We start from the raw sequence: 15,051 nt of genomic DNA on the forward strand, positions 1-15,051 counted from the left end.
TGCTCTAATGTTAAACAAAGTCTTATGTTTTCTGGGGGGAAACAATAACTCCCTACCTCTTGATCACATGATCACACCATACAATGCAGGTGTGAAACGAGGAAAGAGCAGAGATGTACTGATAGTGTGAACACACATGCTACGTCTGAATTCACTATTGGTATTTTCCCCAACATTTTTTTTCTGTCGACACCCTTCACTACGTTTGCTCCATGCATGTACTGTTTGTGTTTATTAACCTGCCTGTCTCAAGGTTCAGGAAGGAATGTACAGTCCCTTACCCTGTTTTCTTCTGTCCTATTTCAGACTGTATACATCTGTCAAGGCCTCGCTCTTTTTTCCCCTCTCTACCACATGATGGACTTTGTCAACACCTCTTTTACCTCTCTCTGTCACCACTTTCAAACATTTGACTTCTCCTCCTTCTATCCATGTATCCCATCCCTGAATGCTACTCCATCTCCCAGTGTCATCCTACCAAACTTTGGATTGTCCTATTTCACTATGACTTTTGGAGTCCTCTCCAACCTCATGGCCCTTAGCATCTTAGCCAAATCGTACATGCACTCCCATCGCCGTGCCAAGGCGCCTTTTCTGCTGCTGGCTGCAACCCTGCTTCTCACAGATCTGGCCGGTATTGTTATAACAGGAGCTTTTGCTCTGTACCTACATCTGGGAAGAGTCCGGAGGCACAGGGCGGCAGGACAGGTCTTTGAGCCAACTCAGGGATTCTGTAAACTGTTTGGGTCCTGTATGGTGTTCTTTGGCCTATGCCCGCTGTTCCTCGGAAGTGCGATGGCAGTGGAACGCTGTCTGGGTATAACCCAACCCCTCCTACACTCAGCTGTCATTACCACGCCACGGGTGCGCTTGGCTGTGCTTCCCTTTGCCGTTGGGACCGTTCTGTTGGCTGTGCTCCCCCTACTGGACGTGGGAAACTACACACCACAGTTCCCTGGCACCTGGTGCTTCTTACCCGTTCACGGTTCACTCTCCAGGGCTGACACCATCCTCGCTCTGACCTTTTCAAGTTTGGGACTCGTGGCACTAACTCTCTCAGTGCTCTGTAATATCATGAGCGGGATTACACTCCTGCAGGCCAGGCTGAGCACCCATGCTTTCAGGCCGAACACCCTCAGACAGCATAATCAAACCGCAGCCTCCTCAGTTGTGTACTCACTGGACATAGAGATGATGATACAGTTGGCAGTAATAACTGTGGTCTCCTGTGTCTGCTGGGGCCCCTTTCTGGTGAGCATATGTGATGTTATTTTGAGAGAACGATTACATTTTCAGATCATTTTCGTTGCAAAATGTATCTTGCATTTGTATCTTTTACTTTTATAGTTGTATGTAGATCATGTACACAAAATATCAGCTATTTATGTCGTTTCTGCCATTGGATGCTCTTTGTCTACAAACAGATTTACATCTCCATATCTGTGAGGAGGTTTTATGAGGCGAGCCCTGTCTCAAGAAATCAGCAAGAACACCTGCTTCTTCTCTGCCTGCGCATGGCCTCCTGGAACCAGATCCTGGATCCTTGGGTCTACATCTTGCTCAGACAGGCCATCCTGAATCGAGTTTGCAGACTGCTTCGGCCAAACAAAGCATCCTTTTTGCAGAGCAGCTCCTGTGAACATTCACACAGGCAGGAAATGTGTTTGCACTGACTGATATCAAATTATGGCCATTTAACAAATGCAAACTGATGCAGACTCTGAAGGATACGGTTGATAATAATAAGACGGGAGCAATATAAAAATAATCCATATGGCTTAGTCAACTGAGGGCTTAAGTTTGCGTGTGTGAATTTGTCTGCACCTGTGTTAATATCCAGCCCAAACCTACCAGTTTCATGCAGTCAGTCCCATAATTATAAAATAAATGACAATGAAAAAAAAAAAATCAGTCTGCACTTTGTCCTCAGCCTTTCTGAAACCATAGTTTAATGCTAACTAGGTTTCAGGAGATGATTGGTGTGATCATATTTGTGAGCTGTGTGTATTCATCTGTGGAAGTCTGCTCTGAGATTATTGTCACATTTCAATGAATTGATGTTGCTCATCAAATAAAATTCATGTTAATTGTAAACATTTATTACATTATTTTTGATTATAGTGGCTCCCCAAAAAGGTCAGTGATATACCTCCATTGTGAAACTAATTGTAGTTAGACAAGTAGTTTTAAAGTGTAGAGGCTCTGACAAAGTTTAGCTAGATGCACGCACAGAGAACGGCAAATTCGCACACTAAACTGCATGTGCAGAGTTACAACGTTAGAAGTCTAAGATCAGAGGTAAACCCATTCTTGAGATAAAATCCGCTATTACCTTTCTCCTCGTGCGCTCTTGAAAACTGACGCAAATCAAAAGTGATCCAAACGGATTAAACCTAAAACGATATGACCTGAAATGTAATTACTACACGTTCACACCAGCACTGCCAAACGCCAGATTACTCTGCGCTGTGAGAGCGCTCGCTACAATTAACAAGGAAAATGAAACAGATGTGCCTGATTGTTATCACTTAACACTTGACTGCGCTTTACATGAGAGGAGTTTTTCAGAAAAAAAGAACGGAAACCTGCACGTGACCCGCCTATCGTTATCTGGCATAAACTGATGCTCACTCTCTCTGCAGCCAAAGCGTCTGCCGCCACACTTTTATTTTGATAAGCAGTTATAGAACCGCCATTTTGAAAAAAAGTCCACACTACATTTCAACACAGAGGACAATTTTACACACTAACCTCACACAGTTATAAAGCAGCGAGCAAGTGACTAGTGGCGAACTTTCACCCAGACTGTACCGCGAGTGAAATGTCCCTGGACCACTGGAATAATTCGAAACGATAAAGTGCTTTATCGTAATTTTTTCCAGAGTGTAATTCCATTTGGTTGTCTTCCAAAAAACGTGCACTTACAGCAGTGTGAGGACCCTGTAAAGGGAAACACTTGCCATTTTTTCTGTTACACAGCGACAGGATTTTGTCCATTCGCAATACAGAAGTTTTATCAGGTCCTGGAAAGCCCGGGGAGAGGCCAGAGGAAAACTGTTGTTTCCTATGTTTACACTGGCCTGATTTTGTCACAGGCAAATATTTTCTTTCAGTCCTCAGCATAGGTAAGTTACAATATTTTGCCTTTGAACAAAGTAAATTTTTCTTTCATCAAATTAATAAAATACCTTTTAATCACAACACAGCAATGTCGTACAGCTTGTGAAATCTTTAGAGATCCAGCTCAGGGAGAACATGCACCTTAGAAACACTGATTAAGCGCAGTTATTTATGATAGTAACATTTTTTGTTTACCAATTTATGAAGAGCCGCTCTGTTAATCTCCCTTGTGTGCGTGTGTGTCTTTTAATCCTTTCTGCTTCTCACTTTACGGAATTTCACTGCTAGGATGCACTATGTGGCAAGTGCTTCCCTGTCTTTTGGCTCGCTGGGCTTGCTTAGACTCTTTGGGACGCCTTGGCCATGGAGCTTGGCCGCAGGCTTCGGGATTTACCTGGGCACCGGGGGCTGGCGTTACTTTTACATTGCAGTCCGTACAGCCAAAAGAGATCTCAAGTGAGTGCTGGGGTTCATAGAAAAAAAACATATATTCCCACTTTCCAACAGGTGCCTACTGCAACTATATCACATTAAATGCAGTACATAATTGTGACTACCTCGTAGGTATAAGTTGATATATTGTTCTTTGATACTTACAGCATGTAAAATTGACGTTGTTAAAACCTACGATATTATAATATTATAATTACATACTGTATTTATAATACTGTAATTACTGTGACACTGTATAAAATAACTAAAAAGAAAGCAACTTTGTCTGTGTACGTAGGATTGTTTTTCTATGTGCATACGTAGTAAACACAAGCATACATAGATGTTTATTTTCAACCCCCCCCTAAGAACAACAACATAAAATATTAATATTTTTTTATTAGGGTGTACATTCCTGGATTCCTTTTTCAAGATATATTACATCATTTCTTTTCATTCACAATATAGTGGTGTTTTCCTCACAATCTGAGAAAAGGCATGTAATGAAGCACAGAACAGAACTGAACAACTGTTTCCATCCTCATTGTCCTGCAGTGGTCTCTACGTTCTCCTGAGAGTGAAGCTGGCGCTTTGGCACCACATGCGCAATGGCCACACTATTCCCTCCATCTTCGCCCAGACGGTGGCTTCGCAGCCAGACAAGCCAGCCCTGGTTTACGAAGCCACCGGCGAGTTGTGGACGTTTTCTCAGCTTGACCAGATCTCTAATTCTGTGGCTAACTGGGCCTTGAGCCAAGGTTGGGCGTCCGGGGACGTGGTGGCCCTTTTCATGGAGAGCCGGCCGCTTCAGGTGGCACTGTGGCTTGGCCTGGCTAAAGTGGGCGTGGAGGCCGCGCTCATCAATTTCAATCTGCGCCATGATTCGCTCTTGCATTGCCTAGGCGTGTCCGCATCACGAGGACTGGTTTTTGGAGCAGAGCTTGCTGATGGTGAGTCGTATATTGTGAACTTTCATTCATTTGAACCACACAGAAAGAAAAAAAACTACTTGTTGCTATAGCCTGACTGACAGAGAGCCCCAGTGCAATGTTCTGCTGCTTTTCTCCTCATATTCTTTGCTCAGCTATTCAGTTTCACTCTACCTTATTCTATTTGTGGAATTCAGCACTAATTTATACGGTGCTCTTTCTGCCAACATGCAGTGAACACACCATATCATACCATTTCCCTTTAGAATTGTTAGGCCCTATCGTCTGCTGTTTTTAACAGTTGTTTGCTGCGTAGTGTCCTTGTATCTCTCATTCTCATTCTACCATTACCTGTGCATTTTTCCTTAGCTGTACTTGAGGTGAAGTCTTCTCTTAGTCAGTCTATGGTACGGTTTTGCACTGGAGATCTGAGAGTAGATCAGCTGTCCACTCTAGATGCTCAGCCTCTGGACTCCATCTTGGCCACTGCCCCCAACCACCCACCTCCTGTCTCTCATTCTAAAGGATTCAATGGTGAGTGTCTCTATGTTTGTTTGTTTTTTTTTTTGTTTGCTTGTCACCTACTCTTTGTGTGATGCTAGATGCCAGATTTCCAAGTGTCTTTGCTGTTTGACCTATTCATAATCTATTTGATTTGGCTAATCTAGCTGCTGAAAATGGTTTACGCATGTCTGCTCTTTCAAGAAAGTCCTCTAAGGATAAACTGGAATTTTTTTATTATTATTATTTCAACACTCTTGATGTGGTAATAACTGGAGCAAAGTAATGCCGAATAATGTTTTGCAAGACCTTATCTTTCAAAGCCTTTGTTGGCATTGGGAAACTTGTGGGGCAGACATATTTGTCTCAGTTTTTTGTTGTTGTGTTTGTTTGTTTTTTATGAACTCAGATATACCAGAAGCACACAGTCTTTTAACTGGATTGCCTATGAATATACACTCCTGTCTATTAAAAATCAAATAAATTTTTTTTCTAGAATGCACATAGAAGCTACTCATAGCTGTTAAACAAAGTTTTCATCAAATTTGTAGTTGTATCTGGTGCATAGTCATGCGTACATCAGAAAACGGCACCCACGTGCATGCCTTTGAGATGTTTGCACAGTTCCTGCAGTGTTCAGATATCTACTACCCCTTTTTAACGCCCCTCTGAGCATTTATAATTTTGACTTGCACATAGCTATTTTAGGACCTCATTACTAGCAGGAAATAAAACGAAATGAAATGGAGTATGAGTGTCATTTTTCAGACTAGCAGTTTGTAGAGCAAAATGAGTGTTCGTTTTTTTTTTTTTTTTTTTTTTTAACTTGCTTGCTCCCCTGTGAATGAAATTTTACCCATTCACTCAATGTGGACATGTTCTCTGTCTTATGAATGAAATGGGTAATTACAGTGTGTAAGACAAATTCAAAAGACCAAAAGGTTTTATCTTCACTAAATGACTTTTTTGGATTCTACTTATTGAGTCACTTAAAGTCATGTTCTTGTCTGAGCTCCAAAGTCACTTAATCTATTCAGAATCTCTAAGGATAATTTGTAGTTATTAGCACAAAGTCAGTGCCTTAGCACAAAGAACCTTTCTTTTTAAATACGTGAGTGTTTTTTTTTAAGGTAAGTCTATTTATGCTCCGATTCTTACATATAACCAATGTCAGCAGAGATCATATTGTATAAGTTCATTTTTGATACATGTTTAACATCATACCTTCAAAATAAATTAAATGTGGAAACAAATAACTGTCTTATTGTTGTAAAAAAAAATCACCCTTACTGTGTGAGTGGTCAATATTTTTATTCTACTGCGCATTTGAAATGGGAGATGAAGTGTATGTGTCACTTGCCTGTGCGTTGCATTGGTTTTCATCGTGCTTGCTCTTATTTTATGCCTGTGTCTGCAGATCGCCTTTTTTACATTTACACGTCTGGCACGACTGGACTCCCCAAAGCTGCTATAGTGGTACACAGTCGGTGAGTGACTCTGCTGACTGAGCTGAACGCGGTAATGCTAAAAAGTAACGTTCAGAACATTCACCCAGAGCAGAACAGTAACTCTAAGATCCATTTATGCTGACATGAACCCCACCGACACGCCCCTGGTTTGTCCCATAGAGATGAATGTAATTATGTGAAACATGTTCCAGGTATTACCGAATTGCAGCTTTTGGTTACCATGCCTTCCGGATGCGCCAAGATGATGTTATCTATGATTGCCTACCGCTGTATCACTCAGCAGGTGTGTATGCGATGAACTGTATGCATACTCTCGTCTGCGTTTTGTATCTCTGTCTTAACATGTTGTTTGTTTTAATCATGAAGTTTAGCATTGTTTAAGTATTGTGTAGCTGAGGCCACCATCATCACTGTTTTTCAGAAATTTATTTGAATTATTTCATGAGCCAAAACACAGTGATGATAAGTTTATCGATCAGATTTTGTATTATTTTGATAATAAATACAAGCCTGAGTTTTGTTGAATGGTATATATTGTGATATGCATTCAAAATGAATTGTTTTTAATCTGGCTTAGTCTTTTTAGTTGTCACATCTTGCACTTGTTCTCACCATTGCATGTACCTGTTGTCACCACAACACAACTAAATGAAGTTAGGTGTGATTTTCTGAAGTCTTTTATTACACACATGTTGTTTATGTGTATTAAGGTATCAGCATCCAAAGTTAAATTTTTCCAAAACATCCAGTCAAACAAGCATCCCCTGTCACTCTGAGGTAACTCCAAACATCACCTGTCAGAGGTGATTTCATCATCTGAAGACATTCCATTGTTTTTTTCCTCTTAAAGGACAGTTTCCCATAGAAAGGGTTTAATGTGATAGAAACATGATATTAGTCAATGTATCAGATATAGAAATGTTCAGTGACAAAGGTGATGAGAAGAGGGGCACAGCTACACTACATAAATTGTAAAATTTGCTGATACATTTTCTGATTCCTCTCTGTGCGTAGGTAATATTATGGGTGTTGGCCAGTGCCTAATAAATGGACTAACGGTCGTGGTGAAGAAGAAATTTTCAGCCAGTCGCTTCTGGGATGACTGCATCAAGTACAAGTGCACAGTAAGGAACCAGTAATTAAGGTTTTCTTTGAATTCACGTCCTATGCACTAGCACTAAACTATGAAGGATTTCCCAACGTTATCTCTGAGATGCAACCTCACAACAACACACAGTGGCTGTATAAATCTGAACGCGTTTTCTCTCTCTCTCTCTCTCTCCTCTAGGTTGTACAATACATTGGGGAGATTTGCCGCTATTTGCTCTCGCAGCCCGTGCGGCCGTCAGAGCGAGAGCACCGCGTACGCCTGGCGGTGGGGAACGGGCTCCGGCCTAGCGTGTGGGAGGCTTTCACTGAACGGTTTGGGGTTTCACAGATTGGCGAGTTCTACGGAGCCACAGAGTGTAACTGCAGTATTGCCAACATGGATGGAAAGGTTAGTACATGGCTGGTCTTTTTAGTATCTTGCATTCGGGTTAAATTCTTATGTGTTATGCTAAGTGTCCCGAATACACCACTTTTCTCGCTAGGTTGGTGCCTGTGGCTTCAACAGCCGGATCCTCCCCAATGTGTACCCCATTCGCCTGGTAAAGGTGGATGAAGAGACCATGGAGCTAGTAAGGGACAAGCATGGGCTCTGTGTGCCCTGCCGACCAGGTTTGTCTCCCATCCTAAAAACTCCCATTTATATAGCCACTATTTGAACACACCACCATTCCTAAAATATAAAGATTTTCTTCTCCCCAGGGCTTGGCTGTATGGTTGTGCCATCTTTTATTTTGACATTAACCTTACTTCACAGGGGAGCCAGGGCTGCTTGTGGGAAAGATTAACCAGCAGGACCCATTGCGTCGTTTTGACGGATATGCCAGTCATGAAGCTACCAGAAAGAAGATTGCCCACAATGTGTTTAAGAAAAATGACTCTGCCTACCTCTCAGGTAAAACCTGTTATGCTCTGCAGAATGTTAGGCATTTCAGTCAACCGACCAGTTCGCGGGTTCATAACTACACTAAGAAGTCCAGTCTCTGGAAACTTCCACTTCAGTTTTTTTTTGTCACTTGAAATCCCTCAGGCGATGTGCTGGTCATGGATGAGTTTGGCTACATGTACTTCAAGGACCGTAGTGGTGACACTTTCCGCTGGAAGGGCGAGAACGTGTCCACCACAGAGGTCGAGGGAACGTTGAGCGGCCTTCTGGGACAGACAGATGTAGCCGTGTTTGGGGTAACAATACCAGGTTAGCAGATTAACGATGTTCTTGTTGTATAAACAAGAGTATAAAGAGCACGGCCCTTGTATATCATTAACGTGTGTGTGTGTGTGTGTGTGTGTGTGATTTATGGCAGGTGTGGAGGGTAAAGCTGGGATGGCAGCCATAGCTGATGCCACGGGGAGTTTTAAGTGTGAGTCTTTCCTGAGAGAGGTTCAGCAGGTCTTGCCTCCATACGCCCGTCCTGTCTTTCTCCGCATCTCTCCACAAGTTGACACTACAGGTGAGCCACAGCCTCAGAAGACCTAACAGTGTGATTTGGTATGTAATGACAGTCTCTGTTAGTCAGTGTCTCTTAACCAGATCAACACCATTCTATCACCCACTGCTCTTCTTTTCCAGGCACCTTTAAAATTCAGAAGACCAGATTACAGAGAGAAGGATATGATCCACGTCTCACTGCAGATAAAATCTACTTTCTCAACACCAGAGCGGGACGCTATGAACCCGTGAATGAAGAACTGTATAATGCTATAGTGGACGGAAGAATATCTCTTTGAGATAGAGAGTTACTTTTACAAGCAGATGTATAAGTCATGGAATTTCTAGGAGTCAAAGTTACTGGAGACTGGACAGTTACTTTTTAAAGCTGTTTAACACTGTATGGTTGAGTAATGCTGCATTAAGAGGACTTGCGTCCTTAATCTTTCTTTTTTATGGAGTCACAGTAGCACCTCCTCGCTAATGGGAGGCTCTTTTTAGACTCAAGAAGAACAATGGACCAGGAGATTCCTGTTTGTTGACAGTAGAGCTCAAAATATTCTAAATTTTAAAATGGTCATCCTCAGGTTTGAGGAAAAATCAATGCTTGTGGTACAAGTTAGAGTTTGAGTATCCAGGAGTAATATAATCAGTAGCCTTTGCTTCAAGCTAAAAAAAAAACGAAAACAGATTAACGTCCTCTGAAAAGATCAGGATTTTTTTTTCTTTTTTTTACGTAAAAAAGCACATGACCATGAATTGCCTATTCGTTTCTAGTCTTGACCCATTTTAAGCTGTTTTAAGTAAATCCTAACAGGAAGAAAAACACTGTCGGTGCAATACCTCAGTCATCATATTTGGAGTTAAAGTATAGTCTTGATAATACATTGCCATGTTACACTTGCCAAATTTAAGTTTTGACATCTCAGTCATGTCGTCTTCATTATTTGAATCTGATGGTTACATATGAAAGTTTTATTTTAACACTTCATTTTAGTCCTGTTACTCTGAATCCACGCTCACCTTGGTGTATAATGTGCCTTACCCTTTAACACACTTTGAAATGACTCCCTATTTGAATGTATTAAAGTGGTGTGTTCTTATATTCTGAAGAATATCATGGGTGCTTTGGCATTAATTAGGGACTTTTAACCCCAAAATACAATTGTAGTTCTATGATTAATATAGGTTGTGGACCTTAACAACGAGTGACTTCTTCCCTTTGGGTTTGAAATGGTTCAGAGAACAAATAAAACTTTTACTGGGGGAAAAAGGGTTTCTTTTCTCAATCATTTGAGTCATTACTTGTCTCATAAATATCGTAGTCCATGCTCAACCTTTCAGCTGACTATGAATATGAAACACGAACGGTGAAGAAAATGGGAGGGACAAATAAGATTTATTTGGAAATACCATATTACAGTTTTCCATCATGAACTCCCCCACTCTGTGCCAATGTAATAAGAGAGATTAGGGTGAGGACAAAATGCTTAGAGGCACATTCTGAGAAGTCTTAGCGATCCACAGAGACGGACAGTGTCATTGGAAGTATCTTGAGAGGGTGCTCCTTACATGCGCTGCAGAAGTAAGGGTATAATTTCGGACTAATGACATCGGTGAAAGTGTAGAGAGGTGTCCTCTCTCTGGGGTCATAGAAGGTGACCTTGGACCTGTCCACGTCCAGGACTATTCTTACTATCGTCGGTTCCTTACTCATCGTAAGTGACGACCACGGTGCGGAGCAGGCTTTGTACTCCCCGTTTCGCAGTCTAATGGTCCAGAATCCCTCAGCCGGGGTCAGCACATGTTTGCCCTTTCTGTTGATGGACTCGCTGGCTACTCCAATGACCCAGTACGTGTTGTCTTTGACTTCCACCTCCCAGCTGTGCTTCCCAGACGTGAAGCCCTCAGAGCCCAGCATTTCTGCACTGACGTCAAAGCGCTCTGGGTTGTCTGGGACCTTGAAGGTCTGAGAACAGCACTGCACAACTGTCAGATCCTCTGACAGTAAGAAACAGCTTGCTGCTGTGTTTGGGTCTATAACAACAGGTGCTGTAAAGTGTTCCAAAATTGATATAGGGATTAATTAACACTGTGAGGAGAAAATTGATGAAGCAGAACTGTGGTTAGTAGACCGACTCTATGAATAGTGTGGGTATAGTATCCAGGCAGATGCTAAATAATGCATTTTCAAAACATGGTTGTCCAGATAAGTCACCGGTGTTGTGAAACTAATTCAGCTTTCCGAAACACAACCCAGTTTAATCTATTTCCACCAAATATTTAGCATATTCATTCATTATAATGAGAACAGAGAGTTCAACTCTTTATTAAAGCAACACATAAAAGTCTTAGGCAAGAAAGCAAAGTTTTCTTTTTACTTACTGTACTGAATAATGTTCCTCATTTTTTCCCAGACATGAAACTTCAGAGAGCCCAGGTGATTGGCTACATCAATCAGGGCCCCTGAAACCATCTCTGGCTCCGCTGGTATGCGCCAAGTTCTGGAAAGTTGAACACATGGCAAAATCAATTGTGTGTGGATAACTGAAATAGTAAAGTATATCTTAGAGCAATGTGACCATTCAAGGTGTTAGTTTTCAAAAGGTAAAAAAAAAATCACTGAATGATATTAATACCTCTTTATAGTGTCTTTGTAGTTCTGGTGGGAAAAAAAGAGAAGAAATGGAGTGCTCATCAATTCAAAGCAGTTTAGATTTGTTAAATGAAGCTGACTGATGGAACTACTTTAAAGGTGTCACAATCAGTGACCAGCTATCAGGGGCACCACCCCTTTCATGAAAAAGGATCGATCATACTGTAAGTGAATTGCGTGATTGTGGCTTGCGCTATTAACTAGGCCGACAGGCATCATTGGATCCAGTTCCGGTTTGACTGAACATTAGACCTGGCAAAATAAGAGACCTTAGTCACTCTGAGCATAATATAATGATCAGGGCCAGGTACGCTGGTTTCAGTATTTCAGAAACAGCCACCTACATGCAGGACTGTGTGTGTCTGTTGCTTATAGAGAATCCCGCAGTAAACAAAAAACATCCAGTCAGCAGCAGTGTGCTGTGTGAAAACAGCTTATGCTGACACCAAGAAGCAAGGAAGAAGAACATCTTACAATATACAACTTGTCTGACTTTAACACATTTGATTACCCGATACCAACTGAGTGACACCACAAGAAATCTGAGCATTGTTGATGACCAGGTTCATCCTTTCAGGGCTACAGTTTAACTTTCATCCAGTAGGATAAAACATCATATTACATAGTCTCAGAATAGTTCCAGGACTGTGACAGCAAATTCACTTTACCTCAGTAGTCTGTGAAATGCCTAGACCTCAACCGATTAGAGCATCTTTAGGGTGAAAATGGAATGGGCTGTTTGCACCATGAACATAGCACTGTCCAATCTGTAGCAACTGTGTGATGTCATCATATCAAAATGGCTCAATATCCCTGCAGAATGTTTGCATCGCCTTCTAGAATGTATACCCAAGAATTCAGGCTGTTCTGGAAGCAAAAGGGGGATCCAACTAAGTACTAGACGGATAGACCTAATGAACTGGCCATGTATAAACTTGCATGTATTAGCTCTCTAGCTCTTCATATGCATACATACATCTGATCAAGTTAAAGTGGGCATGTTACCTTGAGAAATGGGATGTCCTGAGATCTCATCTCCTGTTCAACCATTCTGATTGTGTTAGTTAAAGATGTTATCTCATTTTCTAGGTTTGTGATCTTTTCCTTTATTATTTCATTTTTATGATCCTTTTCCATCTCCAGCAGAGTGAGTCTGGTGGCTTCCTCTTCTCGCAGGAATTGATGAAGTGCCTCAAATTCCTCTCTTATCTGTCTTTCTGTGTTGTCTGCCTGGTTCTATAATGATAATACACCTTTTATAATTACAGTAATGATATGACAAGATTTGTTTGTTGATGTAATGGTCATTTATCATTTATTGTCTTACAAATCAGCTTTGTCACTCAGCAAAAAAATAAATACAAATAAATAAATAAATATGAATAAATAAATAAATATATATATATATAAATGAACAAGAAAACAAAACATAAAAACAAACAAACGAAAATACCTTAATATGTTCTGCTGTGTCATCACATGTGAGTTTTTCCTTTCTGAATGCCTTCAGCTTCTCCTGCAATGGCTGTAAGGCAGTCTTGAGTTCTTCCTACAATAAAATGAACAGAGGTCAACATTTCAATGAAAGACAGACAGATGTGGTGATTCAATTTGCTGTCAGCATATCAAAGGTTCTTTAACGTCTGCTTTGGCTGCCCCTGTGCAGCAATTCTCTGTATTTCCACATTTAGAGACACATAATGTAATGTCCACTCATATGGAAAGGGCTTGACAGACAAAGAGCTGCATTAATCACAGCCTGTCTAAACCGGAATGGTAACCTAAAGACACACATTTTATATGTTTTTTTTTTCTTTGGAGGTGAATAGAAGGGTGGAAGATTTTCTTTGGCAAAGGCCAAACAAATTTACTGACTTTTTTTACAATCTTCCCTGAACATATATAACCTTTGCCCTGAGCACAGGGTTGAGGAGGGCAGGTGCAGTGGGAATGAAGAGTGGCAAACACTTGAGAACCTTCATTGGAGTCTTGTTTCAATCTTCTAAGTGGGGCCCTCCAAGAAGCCAGCCAAAAATATAAATCTATTATTAGAATGACAATAAACCTAGCCAAGTACCCACAAATAACACTGTCTCCAGTATCCTGTCTTAAGACTGGAGCTGTTGTTAACATCGTCATCCATACCCTGAGATTTTTAAGAAGCATCGATAGTTTTTCACCGCAAAGATAAGTCAGGACGTTTCACTGTCTTTTTTTTGCCTGTAGATGCTTTTGTGGGCTGGTCCAGAACATTTAAAGCCAGTGTGATTTGAATGAGACATCAGTTAATGTGAGATGTTAATGACTGGCATTTTCTTTTGATACATACTCCACACATTTCCATCAACCCACCTTACAGTCTTGTGCAGCGTCTTCCAAGGAGTACAATCTGTGACCTTTATGAGTTGGAGATGATTTGCATGCGATGCACGCGGGCTGTAGGTCTTCTAAACAAAAAAGGGTCAGTGTTTCGCCATGTTCACTGCATGCAAGAGGATCATTTTTTCTCCGCTCATTCAGAAAACCTTCACAGGTCTTCTCAAGCTTGGTATTGATGATGAGCTCTCCCATCGAGGATGGCTGGCAGCACAAAGGACACTCACAAGACTGACTGACACCCTTCCAGATATTTTCCAAGCAAGGTTTACAGAATCTGTGTCTGCAGAATAGAACCACGGGCTGGCGAAAAATGTTTCCACAGATGGGACAGGAGAGATCATCTTCACGAAGAGACTGCATGGTTGCCATTGCCCCTTTAAGACTTTTGACTCTTCGCTGGGGTCAGATAAGGCTGGGGTGACTCCACCCTCTTTTCCAAGGTTCTGCGTCTTCAGGAGTACGCATGTGTGAAATCTAATCAACCTCCTCCTGATTTGCTAGGGCATACGCCAACAATCATGACTGAGAACTGAAGACATGAAGGTACCAACCTCAGATTCAAACAGATCACTATGGGATATCTTTGAAGTAAGCATTATTAGACAGAGCCAAAAAGCATTCAGTGAAGAGAAGATTGTCTTCAGCTCTGGTGCATGGGCAATTAAGGACAGCAGTAGTCAAACTAAGCGTCTTGAACAGCTGTGATTACATTTGGAGCAGAGTGAAAATGTTATCCATGCCAAAGAATGGGTTAAGAGATCAGAGGAGCAAGAGTAAACTGATTCAAGCAGCAGTGGACTCATTTAAGTTTTGGAAAGACAAATGTAAAGATTCCAATGGGGAAAGCAGTGAGGATGAGTAATAACAGACCAGCTGATCTTGAGTAAGCCTGTATTATATTGGCATAGCAGTAGGATAAGAGTGCTTAGTAACCAAAACGTTGAGGATTTGAAGCTCAAGCAAGACAATTCATAACTGTTGTACCCCTTTAGAATGGATGTCAAAAAGGGATGTAGCCCATAATGAAGA

At 41.3% G+C, this 15,051-nt stretch overlaps 3 protein-coding genes across 3 annotated transcripts; 2 read left to right on the forward strand and 1 right to left on the reverse strand.

Moving 5' to 3' along the window:
• The first annotated feature begins 354 nt into the window (after positions 1 to 354).
• Positions 355 to 1,673, forward strand: ptger1c (prostaglandin E receptor 1c (subtype EP1)). The gene is made up of 2 exons (XM_030789726.1): positions 355 to 1,251; positions 1,425 to 1,673. Exons 1-2 carry the CDS (start codon positions 355 to 357, stop codon positions 1,671 to 1,673), a joined length of 1,146 nt encoding a protein of 381 aa, XP_030645586.1.
• A 1,143-nt stretch (positions 1,674 to 2,816) lies between these two features.
• Positions 2,817 to 10,201, forward strand: slc27a1a (solute carrier family 27 member 1a). Its single transcript, XM_030790719.1, has 13 exons — positions 2,817 to 3,125; positions 3,409 to 3,576; positions 4,108 to 4,502; positions 4,851 to 5,015; positions 6,400 to 6,469; positions 6,643 to 6,734; positions 7,466 to 7,575; positions 7,740 to 7,949; positions 8,044 to 8,170; positions 8,316 to 8,453; positions 8,589 to 8,753; positions 8,863 to 9,009; positions 9,129 to 10,201. The coding sequence occupies exons 2-13, from the start codon at positions 3,410 to 3,412 to the stop codon at positions 9,284 to 9,286; spliced, it is 1,944 nt and encodes a 647-aa protein (XP_030646579.1). The 5' UTR covers positions 2,817 to 3,125; position 3,409; the 3' UTR covers positions 9,287 to 10,201.
• A 299-nt stretch (positions 10,202 to 10,500) lies between these two features.
• trim35-13 (tripartite motif containing 35-13) lies at positions 10,501 to 14,397 on the reverse strand. Its single transcript, XM_030790967.1, has 6 exons — positions 13,996 to 14,397; positions 13,097 to 13,192; positions 12,649 to 12,879; positions 11,627 to 11,649; positions 11,373 to 11,491; positions 10,501 to 11,039 (listed from the first exon to the last, which is right to left on the reverse strand). The coding sequence occupies exons 1-6, from the start codon at positions 14,389 to 14,391 to the stop codon at positions 10,501 to 10,503; spliced, it is 1,404 nt and encodes a 467-aa protein (XP_030646827.1). The 5' UTR covers positions 14,392 to 14,397.
• Between the last annotated feature and the right edge of the window lie 654 nt (positions 14,398 to 15,051).

Source organism: Chanos chanos, chromosome 13 (genome assembly GCF_902362185.1).
Source record: "Chanos chanos chromosome 13, fChaCha1.1, whole genome shotgun sequence".
In the NCBI taxonomy this organism is placed as follows: domain Eukaryota; kingdom Metazoa; phylum Chordata; class Actinopteri; order Gonorynchiformes; family Chanidae; genus Chanos; species Chanos chanos.

Bases quoted from the DNA above. Each gene is read 5' to 3' on its own strand.
- trim35-13 (XM_030790967.1), bottom strand. From the start codon at position 14,391: ATGGCAACCATGCAGTCTCTTCGTGAAGATGATCTCTCCTGTCCCATC. The intron at 12,880-13,096 runs GTATTTTCGTTT...TTATCATTATAG, and splicing joins ACACAGCAGAACATATTAAG to AACCAGGCAGACAACACAGA. The intron at 11,650-12,648 runs GTAACATGCCCA...TTTTCCCACCAG, and splicing joins AGGACATCCCATTTCTCAAG to AACTACAAAGACACTATAAA.
- ptger1c (XM_030789726.1), top strand. From the start codon at position 355: ATGATGGACTTTGTCAACACCTCTTTTACCTCTCTCTGTCACCACTTT. The intron at 1,252-1,424 runs GTGAGCATATGT...GTCTACAAACAG, and splicing joins TCTGCTGGGGCCCCTTTCTG to ATTTACATCTCCATATCTGT.
- slc27a1a (XM_030790719.1), top strand. From the start codon at position 3,410: ATGCACTATGTGGCAAGTGCTTCCCTGTCTTTTGGCTCGCTGGGCTTG. The intron at 7,950-8,043 runs GTTAGTACATGG...TTTTCTCGCTAG, and splicing joins TTGCCAACATGGATGGAAAG to GTTGGTGCCTGTGGCTTCAA. The intron at 8,171-8,315 runs GTTTGTCTCCCA...CTTACTTCACAG, and splicing joins CTGTGTGCCCTGCCGACCAG to GGGAGCCAGGGCTGCTTGTG.